The 17809-nt window shown below is 39.8% G+C and overlaps 3 protein-coding genes across 3 annotated transcripts; all 3 read left to right on the plus strand.

The window, feature by feature from the left end:
* Positions 1 to 1270: 1270 nt before the first annotated feature.
* LOC140996782 (phospholipase A2-like) lies at positions 1271 to 2880 on the plus strand. Its single transcript, XM_073467267.1, has 4 exons — positions 1271 to 1325; positions 1438 to 1597; positions 1685 to 1812; positions 2583 to 2880. Exons 1-4 carry the CDS (start codon positions 1286 to 1288, stop codon positions 2705 to 2707), a joined length of 453 nt encoding a protein of 150 aa, XP_073323368.1. The 5' UTR covers positions 1271 to 1285; the 3' UTR covers positions 2708 to 2880.
* Positions 2881 to 5901: 3021 nt separating this feature from the next.
* On the plus strand, positions 5902 to 7254 carry LOC140996153 (phospholipase A2-like). Its single transcript, XM_073466439.1, has 4 exons — positions 5902 to 5941; positions 6076 to 6235; positions 6321 to 6457; positions 7032 to 7254. The coding sequence occupies exons 1-4, from the start codon at positions 5902 to 5904 to the stop codon at positions 7151 to 7153; spliced, it is 459 nt and encodes a 152-aa protein (XP_073322540.1). The 3' UTR covers positions 7154 to 7254.
* Positions 7255 to 13920: 6666 nt separating this feature from the next.
* LOC140996115 (phospholipase A2-like) lies at positions 13921 to 15890 on the plus strand. The gene is made up of 4 exons (XM_073466373.1): positions 13921 to 13979; positions 14136 to 14292; positions 14378 to 14505; positions 15165 to 15890. Exons 1-4 carry the CDS (start codon positions 13940 to 13942, stop codon positions 15284 to 15286), a joined length of 447 nt encoding a protein of 148 aa, XP_073322474.1. The 5' UTR covers positions 13921 to 13939; the 3' UTR covers positions 15287 to 15890.
* The last annotated feature ends 1919 nt before the right edge of the window (positions 15891 to 17809 follow it).

Here is a 17809-nt window from a genome sequence, read left to right on the forward strand (position 1 = left end):
CAGAGTGAGTACAGAGTGAGAGGAGGGCAAAGAGCAAATAGATTAGGGAGCGTTTGATTAGGAAGTGTAAACGTACGGGTTATATTTAATATAATATTTAATATATCGAGCAGACCAGCTAACCTGAGTCCAAAATGTGACCTTCACTGATCGTCTTTTTGTTGCTGTGTTTCCTGTGGCTGTCTCATCCATCACTGTGATACAACAGTGTGAATTTACCTGAACGCTTCAACTCTGAGCAGATGATAAAGAGGTTTAGAGATTTAATCTGAGCTTTTAATGTTAAACAAGAAACACACTCACACCTCATCAACTATATGAGCGATTAAAATATCACTCATTCTCACAGATTTTGCTACATTACAAAGTTAAAGTCTCTTGTGCGTTAAACATGATGATCAAGCAGCTCGATCGATTATTAGATCGGATCAGAGCGTCACTAAAGAGCTGACCGGACCAAAGGTTTGAAGAATTACTGTTCTTGTGTTGTCCATAAATTCTTGATACTGAAGAAAACTTAAAAAAATGATTTTTCTTAGGCAAGTTCTGCCCATGTCTTTTTGTTTGAAGATTTCTAGGTGGATTTATGGAGTCATCATCTCCTGCCTCCAGCTTCAACGCCACTGTGAAGCTCCAGAAATGTTTTGTGGACTACGAGACTTCACCTGACTTTACATCAGCACGGAGGAGAGGAGGTGATGACTGACATTTTATATTTTTGGGTTGAACTGCTCCTTTTAAGATAAGTGTTTTTCAGATAAAGGAGTCATTGATTGGTCTCACAGACTGATCATATGTTTCATGAACAGATTCACTCACTTCTCCAAATATATGTCCACTTACATCTGAAGGAGACAAATCATTCCTTTGAGGACAACACTGTGAACATCTTGTCCAGAGAAGACAGATGGTTTGAAAGAGGAGTAAAAGAATCCATCTATGTCAAACTGGAACGACCGTCTTTGAACAGAGGAGGTGGCCTGTACTGATCTCTCTCCCCTGACAGCTTCACAACCATTCACACCTGGACCCACCGAGCCCTGGCAACCCACATGAAGGCCGGTTGGGTCAGCGACCCACAAGTGGCCCTAATTCCTCTGAAACTGAAGTCCAGTTGTCTACGATACAGCACTTAGACTCTCCAAATATAGAAGCTTCGTCAGGTAAACGTTCATTTTAAGTTCCCACCCACTTGTTGCCGTCTTATCTCTTTTTCCCACTTCCCCCTCACCTGCTGCTCTATAAGAACAGCTGCACCGACATCCTAGTTTCTCTGACTGCAGCCATGAATGTGTCAGGTCCTCTGCTGCTGCTGCTGCTCACTGGTAAGAAAAAACGGACAGTATTCACCCATGAAATGATCTTTATGACTCTTACTATTTTTAGGATATTCCTGATTTGATTCCTGAGCTATATATCTGCATTTGTGCTCCTCAGCAGCCTGTGTGGTCAGCGGTGCCATGCTGCCAAAAGCCTTATGGCAGTTTGGGAACATGATCCAGTGTGCTCAGCCTGGTGTTAACCCCTTTTTGTACAACGACTACGGCTGCTGGTGCGGCTTCGGGGGGAAGGGAGTCCCTCTGGATGACGTGGACGCGTAGGTTGTTTTCCAGTCATCATTCTCAAAACAAAGAAAGAAACGTGGTATTTTCTCAACACACACTCGTTCCTCCTGTGCTCTCAGGTGCTGTAAGGTTCATGACAACTGCTACAAAGCGAGCAGATTGGCTCCTGGATGCACGGCTGTCGCTGACCTTCCTTACGTTCTTGTTTATGATCACACCTGTTCCAATCAGCAGGTGACCTGCTCAGGTAAGACTAAACCAGGGTGCTCTGACACTTTTGACACAAAAACACACACCACCAGTGTTTTTCTCAAACTGTTGCTCCTCGGGCACAGATCACTTCAGCAGGCTCGGCTTTATTGATGAATTTGAGTTGTATATTTTACTCATTTCTACAAACTTTAAAGCATTTTCTGGCAGGTTGAAAGCAGCTCCAGCATTTACAGTATTCAGTGAACGAAGCTTAAATGAAACAACTGTGGCCCCATGTGACTTTAAAGGGACAGTTCACCCCAAAATCAAAACCTGGAGTGTTATCTATCCATCTAGATTGTTTTAGTGTGAGGTGCAGAGTTTTTGATGTTTGAAAAACTCCCCGGCAATATTGATGACTATTTTGATGATCAATACATCAATTTGGATATTTTTTTTAAGAAGACAGTGTGACAGTGAACTGAATATCTACGACATTTTATAGACCAAATGACTAATTGATTGATCGAGAAAATAATCATCTGTATAGCCAAGAAAATAGAAATAAATAAAGATCATTAGTTGCAGCCTTCGTTGGCGTTTGAAGTTCAATAGAAAGAAAATAGTTCCAACATTAAACTGCTCACGAGAAGGTCTGTTGATTATCTCGATTAAATATTTTAAGATTTTGTAGTGAACTGTCCCTTTTAAACAGATGTAAATGGGTGTTTAGCGTTTTTAACCTCACTATCTCCTTATGTGCTTCATGTTTTCTGATTATTGAGCAGCTGTAATTAATTTCCTCGCTCATTTCTGTCTCCATAGCGACCAACAATAAGTGCCAGGCTGCTGTGTGTGAGTGTGATCGGGTGGCGGCTCACTGCTTCGCTCAGACCCAGTACAACCCCGACAACAAGAACGTGGATCAGAAAGTCCATTGTGTCAACTGACTTCACCAACAGACTAAACAAAACACACATCAGAGAACACTGGATTTCTTTTCAATGTTTAATTTCTTTATAATTTGTAAATCAATCCTGATTTGTTGAAGTTAGAGTTTGTCAAGAAATAAATGTTTCATTAAAATAAAAACTAGCCGTCAGATTCTCAGTTTGGATTTCAACCTCTGTGTCCTCACGTCTGTTTGCTCACGTCTGCAGAGCTTCTGTATGAGAGGTTACAGCTGCTTATCTCACAGGTACACTCTCTCTTTTTACAAATCAGTTAAAGGAACAGTTCACCCAAAACCTCTGAATGAAAGATGTTACTCTGTTTCAGAAGGGTCAAATTATTGGCCTGCATCAAAGAAAACAATTGAAACTACTCTTGCAGGAAGAAATGTGGTCGGGAAAAAAATCCTTTGATGATCGTGATCAGAGATCACTTAAACGTTTGGTGAAATCAAGTTGTGAAAAATCAACAGTAGAACTCACGGCTATGTTTAATAGTTAAAGTAAGAGCATTTCCACACGAACAATGTGAAGAGAACTGAGGGGATTGGGACTAAACAGCTGTGTAGTCTTAAGAAAACCACTTATCAGTGAGGGTAATCGGAAACAAAGACTTCAGTTTGCTGTGGAGCATAAAGATTGGACTCTGGAGCGATGGAAAAAGGTCATGTGGTCTGATGAGTCCAGATTGACCCTGTTCTAGATTGATGGGCACATCAGGGTAAGAAGAGAGGCAGATGAAGTGATGCACCCATCATGCTTCTCCTCACAGCAGCGACATGAGGTCCTGCTAGTACCCCAGCTCAGTTAGCACCAGCAACTGCGACACAAAGCTTACCAGCTTACTCCACAATCCAAGGAACACGAAGCAAGTTTGCACTGAGCTGCTATCCCTGCAAAGGAAAGGAACGACCAGTTTCCTCCACCTGCTGTCTTTCATCAGACATTGCACAGTAAGAACAGCATTGTTCAACATTGGGATTACAACCTTCTCATGCTTGGCTCATCAGCCAAGGAACCACCAGCACCTTTTCTTCAAAGACTGGTAACGTTGAACTGGGCCCAGATAGCACATAGCATAGCATAGCGCGGCCAAGCACAGGACTTTTTAACTCTGGTTGATGTAATACACGTGTCCAGTCTATGTGTTTGTTCACTGTTTGGGTGTTATTGTGATCTCAGGTCTAATTTGATGTTAGTTGGATTATGCTTCACACAGACTCAGAGTCTTTGCATGCAACTAACCATCTTCTATAACCTGGCATCACGTCACACACACACACACACACACACACACACTCCTTCAGCCTGGACCATATCACACCTACATGTGATACCATCTTGGACCTGAGTCCACCCCTCGTCAGTTTGTTTCAAGCTGTGTCTCAATTCAGGGGCTGCAGCCTTCGAAGGGCGCATTTGAAGGCCAATTACATCACAACGCTGCGCGAAGGCCGTCCCAATTCGAAGGCCCCTCCAAATGCAGCCTTCTTTTCCCTTTTTTTGGAGGATGCACCGCTACTATCCTTCGCGGCCTCCCATATCCCAAGATCCTCAAGTGGTGTAGATCGTCACTTTTGCGGGCCTGGGCGGCAGAAATCGTGACGTAAGGGTAAGGGGCGGGAACATCTGATGACGCAACCAGGAAATGCTCCGAAGGCTAGACCGTCCCATTTATCAACGGTTAACGCTGCTTTTGAAGTTACCTCCGAAGGACTCGCCTTCGAAGGCCGCAAAGGCGGATTTGGTGAATTGGCTCTTTTCCCTTCTTCAAGGGTGGTGCCCCGAGGTGATCTAATGTAAATTGGATCTTATTATTTATCATAATTAATAATAATCCCTGATAATCATTAAGTATCATTGACAGTCAAATTTAACCCAAAACTCCCTGTTGATGTTGCATGAAGCACTACAATACTGAATCAGCAGGTTTTTCCATCAATGATTTTTTCTACGCTGATGACACTGGCATATTCCAAGATGACAACGCCACGATTCATCGGGCTCAAACTGTGAACGAGTGGTTCAGGCAGCGTGAGACATCATTATCAGCACCACAGAGTCCAGACCTGAACCCCACTGAGAATCTTTGGGATGTGCTGGAGAAGACTTTACCCAGCGGCCCGACTCTCCCATCATCAATACAAGATCTTGGCGAAACATTAATGCAACTCTGGACAGCTCATCAAACTGATGCAGGTGAATGTGGGCTGTAATCAAAGCTAAAGGTGGTCCAATGAAATATGAGAGGGTGTGGCGTTTTTTGGGGGGGGCTGGGCAGTGTAGTTACTGAGGACCAATTAGAGTGTGACCAGTGTCATCAGAGCTTACTTTGACCCAGATCCTGCTGGAAACAGAATCCAGGACTCAGTAGATCTGGACCAGCGCCAGTTTGATCAGGATCTGGCACCTTTGTCACTACAAGATAAATGTTCAATCTTATTACCATGTCATGTTTAGATAATGCCCTCTTACCTGTGGAGTCTACAGTGATCACAAGCCACAATGTTTAGACACTAACAAGGATAGGGACTAGGAAGGATTACATATACACAACATTTCTCTGGTAGTGACAAAGGGTGTGCCTGATCCTGATCAAATAGGTACCGGTGCCAATCTGCGAGGTCCCGGATTTAGCCAGAACTAGTTTTAATAGCTCTTATCAGCGTCACTGAACACGCTTTAATCAGTCCTCATAAACTTTACATAATTCAGTAACTTATATCTTTGAATTTCTATCATAAAATGATCTTTTGTTCTTCTATTAGTCAGGAAATGTTAACATTTTGCAAATTTTAGATAAAGCAAAGCCAAATATTTTTATTTTTAACTATTTTGAACGATACTCCACTAATATTCTGTAATTTCAGCTCTGATTGATTGACTTCATTGTACTTCTTTGATCATAATTTTTTCAGTGTGATAGAATCAAGATTTACAATAAATGTAATTGAGAAGTTTTTGCTTATATTCACTGTGTTTGACGTCTCTTCGATATGTTCCTACTCAGTGATTTTGTTTAATAAACTGATTGTCAGACTTGGAACTGAACCAAACAGACAGTTTGTCAGGTAAGCCCTCATTTAAAGTTCACACCCACTTGTCTCCATCTTATCTGTTTTTTTCTCCCCTGCTGCTCTATAAGAACAGCTGCACCAACATCCTCACCATCCATACCATTTCTGACTGCAGCCATGAATGTGTCAGGTCCTCTGCTGATGCTGCTTCTCACTGGTAAGAAAAAACTGACAATATGCACCATGAAATGATCTTTATGTCTCTTTAAGGTATCCGTCAATGTTGTACCACTGTTTCATGGATATTTCTGTTCTGCTGATTTGATCCATATTTGTATTTGTGTGCCTCAGCAGCCTGTACGGTCAGCGATCGGGGGGGGGGACGTTCCTTATGGGATTTCAAGAACCTGATCAACTGTGTTCAGCCTCATGTTAACTTTCACAAATACATCGACTATGGCTGCTACTGCGGCTATGGTGGGAAGGGAACTCCTGTGGATGACCTGGACAGGTAAGTTATTTTTCAGTCAACATTTTAAAAACTAAACAAATGTGTGATTTTCTCAAACATGCACTCTTTCCTTCTGTGTTCTCAGGTGCTGCAAAGTTCATGATGACTGCTATGGAGTACAAATGAACGATCCTGAATGCAGTGGTGTCTGGTCTTTTTTGTTGAGTCCATATACTCTTCCTTATGCTTACACCTGTTCAAGACGCAAAGTGACCTGCTCAAGTAAGACTAAATGCTTCAACACAATTTAGACATAAAATTTAAGTTGTTTTGTTGTTTTTGTCACTTTTGTGGTAACATTTTTTGATGACACTGGTGAGAATTTGACAAAAGGCTTGATTTTATTTTTACTGTGTTTGAATTTAAAGGATCAGTTCACCCCAGAATCAAAAATGCATATCTGTATATGCATATCTGATCTGTAGTGTTATTTTATCCATCTAGATTGTTTTGGTATTTGGTCCCGACACCGATTGTGTTAACTTGGTACAGTTGGTGTTAATAATATGCATATTTCACCTTGTTGCTTTAGATTTTGGCTGTAACTGAAGTTATACCTTAATCAAATCACACTAAAACTATGTAGATGGATAAATGACACTACAGGTAAGAGGAACAATGTGTATTTTAGATTTTGGGGTGAACTGTCCCTTTAAACAGCTATATATAGGTATTACACAGCCAGGGATTGAGTACTTTGTCTACAAACAAACTCTCTCATAGTTGCATATGTGTTTCATTTATTTACTGTTTGTAACCTCACAATCTGTATTATGTGTATTTTCTGTCTCCACAGAGACCAACAACAAGTGCCAGGCTATTGCATGTAAGTGTGATCGGGCAGCAGCTTACTGCTTCGCTCGGGCCAAATACAACCCTGAACACTGGAACCTGGATCAGAGATTCTGTCAAAAATGAGTTAACCACCAAAACTTACAAGAGAGAACGTTTGATTTCTCTCTAAAGTTTAATTTCTTTATGATTTTGAAACAAAACCTGATTTAAAAGAAGTTTTGATTCTATAAAAACATGTTTCACTAAATCAAAGACAGGAAGTGAGATTCTCAGTTTGGATTTCAGCCTCTCTGTGTCCTCATGTCTGCAGAGCTTCTGTAGCAGATCTGTGCTTATCTCACCATCCAGTCACAGTCTCTTATGATTTCTACTGTTTTATCAGTTAAAGGAACAGTTCACTTAAAAATACAAATCCAGTCATTATCTCCTCCCTCCATGCTGATGGAAGTCAGGTGAAGTCTCGTAGTCCACAAAAAAATTTCCGGAGCTTCACAGTAAAACAGAGTTGCAGCATTCTGCTAAACAACTGAAGCAGCTGGAGACTTGATTTAAAACAGAAAAACAACCAAAGAAACATGAAATGACTGAATTTTCATTTGTGGGTAAACTGTTCCTTTAAAGAATAATCAACATCATGTGTTGTCTGTTTATGCATCATGTGTGACTACAAATCTACTGACAAATCTGTGTCCAATCAGTTCAGCATTAAAATAAAAGCATTCATGTGTGTTTCTCGTGTCTTCTGTCAGTTTTTGATTGATACTAACTTATAAGAGAGGAAGCTTTAAACTGTCATTATGGTTGGATTATAAATACACAATCATTGAGCAGAAATTTGAACTAAAATAGGTTCAATATTTCTTCAGTTTGAGATTACGGGAAGGTAAAAATATCAGGAGAATATTTAGGTCCAGTTTTAACAAAACACTCCAAGTAGCAGCAACAACACATTATTATTATTTCAAAATAAGAGCCTGGATCATGGCTCTGTGGATTATATTGGCTTGTAGAGAAGAGTGGTCACATACTTCTTCTTGTATCTGTGTGTTGTGCTGAGGACCTTTAACAGGCAGATGAAGTGATGCACCCATCATGCCTAGTGCCTACCATACACACCTGTGGGGGCAGTGTTATGAACTGGGGTTGATTCAGTTGGTCAGGTCAAGTTTCAGCAATGTTATGTGCCCAAAAATGAGGTCAGCTGATTACCTGAATATACTGTTGGGACCCACAGGTGAAGCTGTTTATTGTGGATTTCATAATGGACTCTGAACTGAACTCAGTTCCCCAGAATTCTGGTTGATATAATGCACATGTGTTCAATCTATGTGTTTGTTCACTGTTCGGGTGTTATTGTGATCTCAGGTCAGGTTATTGGTAGTTTGCTTTGCTACACAGCTAATTTGACGTTAGTCGAATGATGCTTCACACAGACTCAGGATCTTTGCATTCAACTAACCATCTTCTATAACCTGGCATCACGTCACACACACACACACACACACACACACACACACACACACACACACTCCTTCAGCCTGGACCATATCACACCTACATGTGATACCATCTTGGACCTGAGTCCAGCCCTCGTCGGCCATGTTATAGTCCCCCTTCGATCAGCCATTTAGTCTTGTAGACTTTGAACCCTAGCCAACATTTTGCTATTGTTTTTCCACAGACATACACACACACACACACACACACACACACACACACACACACACACACACACACATATACACACACACACCTGTATACAGTACATGTGAGTTAGTGTGTTTTCATCTTTGTGTTAGATAAAAGGCTTTTGAACCTTCATGCTGTCTATTTTAATATTGTACAAGAGTGAATGCTGCCAACCTCGACTCTGTCAAGGACTCCGAAATCCTTCGGCCATTACAGCTGTTATGGTAATATTGGTTGTAGTTATTAAGTTAATTATTAATCAGAGTTACAAACTGACAGTTTAGTACCTTTTTATGGGACTGATTTGGTGAATTGGCTCTTTTCTCTTCTTCAAGGGTGGTGCCCTGAGCTGATCTAATGTAAATTGGATCTTAATATTTATCATAATTAATAATAATCCCTGATAATCATTAAGTATCATTGACAGTCAAATTTAACCCAAAACTCCCTGTTGATGTTGCATGAAGCACTACAATACTGAATCAGCAGGTTTTTCCACCAATGATTTTTTCTACGCTGATGACATCGGCATATTCCAAGATGACATCGCCACGATTCATCGGGCTCAAACTGTGAACGAGTGGTTCAGGCAGCGTGAGACATCATTATCAGCACCACAGAGTCCAGACCTGAACCTACTGAGAATCTTTGGGATGTGCTGGAGAAGACTTTACCCAGCGGCCCGACTCTCCCATCATCAATACAAGATCTTGGCGAAACATTAATGCAACTCTGGACAGAAATAAATGTTGTGATATTGTATAAGCTCATCAAACTGATGCAGGTGAATGTGGGCTGTAATCAAAGCTAAAGGCGGTCCAATGAAATATGAGAGGGTGTGACTATTTTTGGGGGGGGCTGGGCAGTGTAGTTACTGAGGACCAATTAGAGTGTGACCAGTGTCATCAGAGCTCACTTTGACCCAGATCCTGCTGGAAACAGAATCCAGGACTTCGTAGATCTGGACCAGCGCCAGTTTGATCAGGATCTGGCATCTTTGTCACTGCAAGATAAATATTTAATCTTTTCCATCCTGTCATGGTTAGATAATGCCCTCTTGTGAAGTCTACAGCGATCATATGCCAAAATATTTACATACCAACAAGGATAGGAACATCAGTGGAAAATAAAAGAAGGACAGCACATATTAGATTACATAATTAAATATTATTAAATATACACAACATTTCTCTGGTAGAGACAAAGGATGTGCCTGATCCTGATCAAAAAGGTGCCGGTGCCAATTTGCGAGGTCCCGGATTTAGCCAGAACTAAATTTAACAGCTCTTATCAGCGTCACTGAACACGCTTTAATCAGTCCTCATAAACTTTACATAATTCAGTAACTTATATCTTTGAATTTCTATCATAAAATGATCTTTTGTTCTTCTATTAGTCAGGAAATGTTAACATTTTGCAAATTTGGATAAAGCAAAGCCAAATTTTTTTTTCAAGCAGCATCATAATGAAACTTCTTTAGACGTCTGTGACTGAAGTTGAAAAGTAGTCTGACATTACATTGTAAAAATTTTAATTCTGAACCCTGTGAGGACGTCACCTGGACATCACTAGTGATCGTTTAAAAGACGTCAAAGATCTTTAATTCTGGCTCTCCACTGGACGTCTCTTCAACATGAACAAAGACGTTGGTTTGACGTCTCTTCGATATGTTCCTGCTCAGTGAGTTTGTTTCATGAACTATGGAGAACAAATGAATAATCCTGACTCTGGGGGTTTCTTGTATCTTTTTTTAAATCCATATCTTGTTCATTATGAAAATCTGCAACGACGCTGGTGAACATTTGACAAAAAGGCTTGATTTTAAAGCATCAGTTCACCCCAGAATTAAAAATGTATATCTGTATGTGCATATCTGACCTGTGGTGTTATTTTATCCATCTAGATTGTTTTGGTAATCGGTCCCGACACCGATTGTGTTAACTTGGTACAGTTAGCTGTTAATAATATGCATATTTCTCCTTGTTGCTTTTAGTTTTAGTCTGTAACTGAAGTTGTACCTTAATCAAATCACACTAAAACTATGTAGATGGATAAATAACACTACAGGTAAGAGGAACAATGTGTATTTTTGATTTTGGGGTGAACTGTCCCTTTAAACAGTTATATATAGGTATTACACAGCCAGGGATTGAGTACTTTGTCTACAAACAAACTCTCTCATAGTTCTGTGGAGAACTTTCATTTATTTACTGTTTGTAACCTCACAATCTGTATTATGTGTATTTTCTGTCTCCACAGCGACCAACAACAAGTGCCAGGCTGCTGCATGTGAGTGTGATCGAGCAGCAGCTCACTGCTTCGCTCAGGCCAAATACAACCGTAAACACTGGCACCTGGATCAGAAACTCTGTAAAAAATGAGTTAACCAACAAAAAACACAAGAGAGAACGTTGGATTTCTCTCTAAAGTTTAATTTCTTTATGATTTTTAAACAAAACCTGATTTATTTTGATTCTATAAAAACATGTTTCACTAAATCAAAGACAGGAAGTGAGATTCTCAGTTTGGATTTCAGCCTCTCTGTGTCCTCATGTCTGCAGAGCTTCTGTAGCAGATCTGTACTTATCTCACCTGTATTCAGTACATGTTAGTTAGTGTGTTTTCATCTTTGTGTTTAAATAAAAGACTTTTGAACCTTCATGCCGTCTATTTTAATATTGTATTAGAGTGAATGTTGCCAACCTCTACTCTGTCAAGGACTCCGAAATCATTCTACCATTACAGCTGTTATGGTAATATTGGTTGTAGTTATTAAGTTAGTTATTAATCAGAGTTACAAAATGACAGTTTAGTACCTTTTTATGAGACTGATTTGGTGAATTGGCTCTTTTCTCTTCTTCAAGGGTGGTGCCCCGAGCCGATCTAATGTAAATTGGCTCTTTTCTCTTCTTCAAGGGTGGTGCCCCGCGGTGATCTAATGTAAATTGAAACTTATTATTTATCATAATTAATAATAATCCCTGATAATCATTAAGTATCTTTGACAGTCAAATTTAACCCAAAACTCCCTGTTGATGTTGCATGAAGCACTACAATACTGAATCAGCAGGTTTTTCCATCAATGATTTTTTCTACGCTGATGACACCGGCATATTCCAAGATGACAACGCCACGATTCATCGGGCTCAAACTGTGAACGAGTGGTTCAGGGAGTGTGAGACATCATTATCAGCACCACAGAGTCCAGACCTGAACCCCACTGAGAATCTTTGGGATGTGCTGGAGAAGACTTTACCCAGCGGCCCGACTCTCCCATCATCAATACAAGATCTTGGTGAAACGTTAATGCAACTCTGGACAGAAATAAATGTTGTGATGTTGTATAAGCTCATCAAACTGATGCAGGTGAATGTGTGCTGTAATCACAAGCTAAAGTCAGTCCAATGAAATATGAGAGCGTGTGACTTTTTTGGGGGGGCTGGGCAGTGTAGTTACTGAGGACCAATTAGAGTGTGACCAGTGTCATCAGAGCTTACTTTGACCCAGATCCTGCTGGAAACAGAATCCAGGACTTCGTAGATCTGGACCAGCGCCAGTTTGATCAGGATCTGGCACCTTTGTCACTACAAGACAAATATTTAATCTTACTACCCTGTCATGGTTAGATAATGCCCTCTTACCTGTGGAGTCTACAGCGATCATATGCCAAAATATTTACATACCAAGAAGGATAGGAACATCAGTGGAAAATAAAAGAAGGACAGCACATATTAGATTACATAATTAAATATTATTAAATATCACATAACATTTCTCTGGTAGAGACAAAGGATGTGCCTGATCCTGATCAAAAAGGTGCCGGTGCCAATCTGCGAGGTCCCAGATTTAGCCAGAACTAAATTTAACAGCTCTTATCAGCATCACTGAACACGCTTTAATCAGTCCTCATAAACTTTACATAATTCAGTAACTTATATCTTTGAATTTCTATCATAAAATGATCTTTTGTTCTTCTATTAGTCAGGAAATGTTAACATTTTGCAAATTTTAGATAAAGCAAAGCCAAATATTTTTATTTTTAACTATTTTGAACGATACTCCACTAATATTCTGTAATTTCAGCTCTGATTGATTGACTTCATTGTACTTCTTTGATCATAATTTTTTCAGTGTGATAGAATCAAGAATTGCATAAATGTAATTGAGAATTTTTTGCTTATATTCAGTGTGTTTGACGTCTCTTCGATATGTTCCTGCTCAGTGAGTTTGTTTCATGAACTGATTGTCAGACTTGGAACTGATCCAAACAGACAGTTTGTCAGGTAAGCCCTCATTTAAAGTTCACACCCACTTGAGGACTGAGGACCAATTAGAGTGTGACCAGTGTCATCAGAGCTTACTTTGACCCAGATCCTGCCGGAAATGGAATCCAGGAATCAGTAGATCTGGACCAGCGCCAGTTTGATCAGGATCTGGCACCTTTGTCACATTTCTCTGGTAGTGACAAAGGATGTGCCTGATCCTGATCAAATAGGTACCGGTGCCAATCTGCGAGGTCCTGGATTTAGCCAGAACTAGTTTTAATAACTGTTATGTTGTTACTGCTGTACAAATTCAACATCTGTGTATTAACTCTATCAAACAAGATGACGAGCAGCTGAAATGTTCATCAAACTGAGAAAAGATGATCACTATTACAAAAAACTTCTGAGTTCACCAAGATTTAAAATCTTAGATTTTGGAGAGTTGAGATGAGATACCTTGTTTTAAAGTTATTCAGTAATTTATGTCTTTGAGTTCATATTATTAAAATGATCTTTTGTTCTTTTATCATTCAGGAAATGTTAACATTTTGCAATTTTTAGATAAAGCAAAGCCAAATATTTTTATTTTGAACTATTTTGAACAATACTCCACTAATATTCTGTAATTTCAGCTCTGATTGATTGACTTCATTGTACTTCTTTGATCATAATTGTTTCAGTGTGATAGAATCAAGATTTACAATAAATGTAATTGAGAATTTTTTGCTCATATTCAGTGTGTTTGACGTCTCTTCGATATGTTCCTGCTCAGTGAGTTTGTTTAATAAACTGATTGTCAGACTTGGAACTGAACCAAACACAGTTTGTCAGGTAAGCCCTCATTTAAAGTTCACACCCACTTGTCTCCATCTTATCTGCTTTTTTTCTCCCCTGCTGCTCTATAAGAACAGCTGCACCAACATCCTCACCATCCATACCATTTCTGACTGCAGCCATGAATGTGTCAGGTCCTCTGCTGATGCTGCTTCTCACTGGTAAGAAAACACTGACAATATGCACCATGAAATGATCTTTATGTCTCTTTAAGGTCTTTTTTAATCCACCACTTCTCTGTCAATGTTGTACCACTGTTTCATGGATATTTCTGTTCTGCTGATTTGATCCATATTTGTATTTGTGTGCCTCTGCAGCCTGTACGGTCAGCGGTGAGAGGAGGGCACGTGCTATATGGCAGTTTGGGGACATGATCGAGTGTGTTCAGCCTGGTGTTGACCCTATAAATTACAACAACTACGGCTGCTACTGCGGCCTCGGTGGGAAGGGAACTCCTGTGGATGACCTGGACAGGTAAGTTATTTTCCAGTCAACATTTTAAAAACTAAATAAATGTGTGATTTTCTCAAACATGCACTCTTTCCTTCTGTGTTCTCAGGTGCTGCAAAGTTCATGACGACTGCTATGGAGCACAAATGGAGATTCCTGAATGCAGCGGTTTCTTTGACAAGCCATATTTTATTATATATGATTACACCTGTTCAGAACGCAAGGTGACCTGCTCAGGTAAGACTAAACCAGGATGCTTCAACACAACAATTTAAACATCAAATTTGAAGTGTTTTTAAACTCTTTTGTGGTGAAAATCTGCAGCGACGCTGATGACAATTTGACAAAAAGGCTTTTTTTTTTACTGTGTGTGAATTTAAAGGATCAGTTCACCACAGAATCAAAAATGCATATCTGACCTGTAGTGTTATTTTAATTACTTTTTTGATTGTTTTGGTATTTGGTCCCGACACCGACCGTGTTAACTTGGTACAGTTGGTGTTAATAATATGCATATTTCTCCTTGTTGCTTTAGTTTTTGGCTGTAACTGAAGTTATACCTTAAAAACAAGTGCAGTTCCCGAGATTCCCAGGGTAGAGTGATCTGTTCCTGGGGTAGAAAATGTCTAATTTTCAGAAAAATATTAATCAAATAATTCTATGTCAATCACACTAAAACTATGTAGATGGATAAATAACACTACAGGTAAGAGGAAAAACGTGTATTTTTGATTTTGGGGTGAACTGTCCCTTTAAACAGCTATATAAAAATATTACACAGCCAGGGATTGAGTACTTTGTCTACAAACAAACTCTCTCATAGTTGCATATGTGTTTCATTTATTTACTGTTTGTAACCTCACAATCTGCGTTATGTGTATTTTCTGTCTCCACAGCGACCAACAACAAGTGCCAGAAAGCTGCATGTGAGTGTGATCGGGCAGCAGCTCACTGCTTCGCTCGGGTCAAATACAACCCTGAACACAAGAACCTGGATCAGAAACTCTGTGAAAAATGAGTTAACCAACAAAAAACACAAGAGAGAACGTTGGATTTCTCTCTAAAATTTAATTTCTTTATGATTTTTAAACAAAACCTGATTTAAAAGAAGTTTTGATTCTATAAAAACATGTTTCACTAAATCAAAGACAGGAAGTGAGATTCTCAGTTTGGATTTCAGCCTCTCTGTGTCCTCATGTCTGCAGAGCTTCTGTAGCAGATCTGTGCTTATCTCACCATCCAGTCACAGTCTCTTATGATTTCTACTGTTTTATCAGTTAAAGATACAGTTCACTTAATAATACAAATCCAGTCATCATCTCCTCCCTCCACGCTGATGAAAGTCAGGTGAAGTCTCGTAGTCCACAAAACATTTCTGGAGCTTCACAGTAAAACAGAGTTGCAGCATTCTGCTGAACAACTGAAGCAGCTGGAGACTTGATTTAAAACAGAAAAACAACCAAAGAAACATGAAATGACTGAATTTTCATTTGTGGGTAAACTGTTCCTTTAAATAATAATCAACATCATGTGTTGTCTGTTTATGCATCATGTGTGACTACAAATCTACTGACAAATCTGTGTCCAATCAGTTCAGCATTAAAATAAAAGCATTCATGTGTGTTTCTCGTGTCTTCTGTCAGTTTTTGATTGATACTAACTTATAAGAGAGGAAGCTTTAAACTGTCATTATGGTTGGATTATAAATACACAATCATTGAGCAGAAATTTGAACTAAAATAGGCTCAAGATTTCCACAGTTTGAGATTACAGGAAGGTAAAAATATCAGGAGAATATTTAGGTCCAGTTTTAACAAAACACTCCAAGTAGCAGCAACAACACATTATTATTATTTCAAAATAAGAGTCTGGATCATGGCTCTGTGGATTATATTGGCTTGTAGAGAAGAGTGGTCACATACTTCTTCTTGTATCTGTGTGTTGTGCTGAGGACCTTTAACAGGCAGATGAAGTGATGCACCCATCATGCCTAGTGCCTACCATACACACCTGTGGGGGCAGTGTTATGAACTGGGGTTGATTCAGTTGGTCAAGTCAAGGTTCAGCAATGTTATGTGCCCAAAAATGAGGTCAGCTGATTACCTGAATATACTGTTGGGACCCACAGGTGAAGCCATTCATTGTGGATTTCATAATGGACTCTGAACTGAACTCAGTTCCCCAGAATTCTGGTTGTAATGCACATGTGTCCAGTCTACGTGTTTGTTCACTGTTTGGTGTTATTGTGATCTCAGGTCAGGTTATTGGTAGTTTGCTTTGCTACACAGCTAATTTGATGTTAGTTGAATGATGCTTCACACAGACTCAGGATCTTTGCATTCAACTAACCATCTTCTATAACCTGGCATCACGTCACACACACACACACACACACACACACACACACACACACACTCCTTCAGCCTGGACCATATCACACCTACATGTGATACCATCTTGGACCTGAGTCCAGCCCTCGTCGGCCATGTTATAGTCCCCCTTCGATCAGCCATTTTGTTTGTAGTCTTGTAGACTTTGAACCATAGCCAACATTTTGCTATTGTTTTTCCACAGGCATAGACATACACACACACACACACACACACACACACACCTGTATACAGTACATGTTAGTTAGTGTGTTTTCTTCTGTGTTAGATAAAAGGCTTTTGAACCTTCATGCTGTCTATTTTAATATTGTATTAGAGTGAATGTTGTCAACCTCGACTCTGTCAAGGACTCCGAAATCCTTCGACCATTACAGCTGTTATGGTAATTTTGGTTGTAGTTATTAAGTTAATTATTAATCAGAGTTACAAACTGACAGTTTAGTACCTTTTAATGGGACTGATTTGGTGAATTGGCTCTTTTCCCTTCATCAAGGGTGGTGCCCCGAGCTGATCTAATGTAAATTGGATCTTAATATTTATCATAATTAATAATAATCCCTGATAATCATTAAGTATCATTGACAGTCAAATTTAACCCAAAACTCCCTGTTGATGTTGCATGAAGCACTACTATACTGAATCAGCAGGTTTTTCCATCAATGATTTTTTCTACGCTGATGACACCGGCATACTCCAAGATGACATCGCCACGATTCATCGGGCTCAAACTGTGAACGAGTGGTTCAGGCAGTGTGAGACATCATTATCAGCACCACAGAGTCCAGACCTGAACCCCACTGAGAATCTTTGGGATGTGCTGGAGAAGACTTTACCCAGCGGCCCGACTCTCCCATCATCAATACAAGATCTTGGTGAAACGTTAATGCAACTCTGGACAGAAATAAATGTTGTGATGTTGTATAAGCTCATCAAACTGATGCAGGTGAATGTGGGCTGTAATCAAAGCCAAAGTCAGTCCAATGAAATATGAGAGGGTGTGACTTTTTTTGGGGGGGGGCTGGGCAGTGTAGTTACTGAGGACCAATTAGAGTGTGACCAGTGTCATCAGAGCTTACTTTGACCCAGATCCTGCTGGAAACAGAATCCAGGACTTCGTAGATCGGGACCAGCGCCAGTTTGATCAGGATCTG

This window comes from Pagrus major, chromosome 5 (assembly GCF_040436345.1).
Source record: "Pagrus major chromosome 5, Pma_NU_1.0".
Taxonomy (NCBI): domain Eukaryota; kingdom Metazoa; phylum Chordata; class Actinopteri; order Spariformes; family Sparidae; genus Pagrus; species Pagrus major.

Bases quoted from the DNA above. Each gene is read 5' to 3' on its own strand.
- LOC140996153 (XM_073466439.1), top strand. From the start codon at position 5,902: ATGAATGTGTCAGGTCCTCTGCTGATGCTGCTTCTCACTG. The intron at 5,942-6,075 runs GTAAGAAAAAAC...TGTGTGCCTCAG, and splicing joins GCTGATGCTGCTTCTCACTG to CAGCCTGTACGGTCAGCGAT. The intron at 6,458-7,031 runs GTAAGACTAAAT...CTGTCTCCACAG, and splicing joins ACGCAAAGTGACCTGCTCAA to AGACCAACAACAAGTGCCAG.
- LOC140996782 (XM_073467267.1), top strand. From the start codon at position 1,286: ATGAATGTGTCAGGTCCTCTGCTGCTGCTGCTGCTCACTG. The intron at 1,326-1,437 runs GTAAGAAAAAAC...TGTGCTCCTCAG, and splicing joins GCTGCTGCTGCTGCTCACTG to CAGCCTGTGTGGTCAGCGGT. The intron at 1,598-1,684 runs GTAGGTTGTTTT...CTGTGCTCTCAG, and splicing joins CCTCTGGATGACGTGGACGC to GTGCTGTAAGGTTCATGACA.
- LOC140996115 (XM_073466373.1), top strand. From the start codon at position 13,940: ATGAATGTGTCAGGTCCTCTGCTGATGCTGCTTCTCACTG. The intron at 13,980-14,135 runs GTAAGAAAACAC...GTGCCTCTGCAG, and splicing joins GCTGATGCTGCTTCTCACTG to CCTGTACGGTCAGCGGTGAG. The intron at 14,293-14,377 runs GTAAGTTATTTT...CTGTGTTCTCAG, and splicing joins CCTGTGGATGACCTGGACAG to GTGCTGCAAAGTTCATGACG.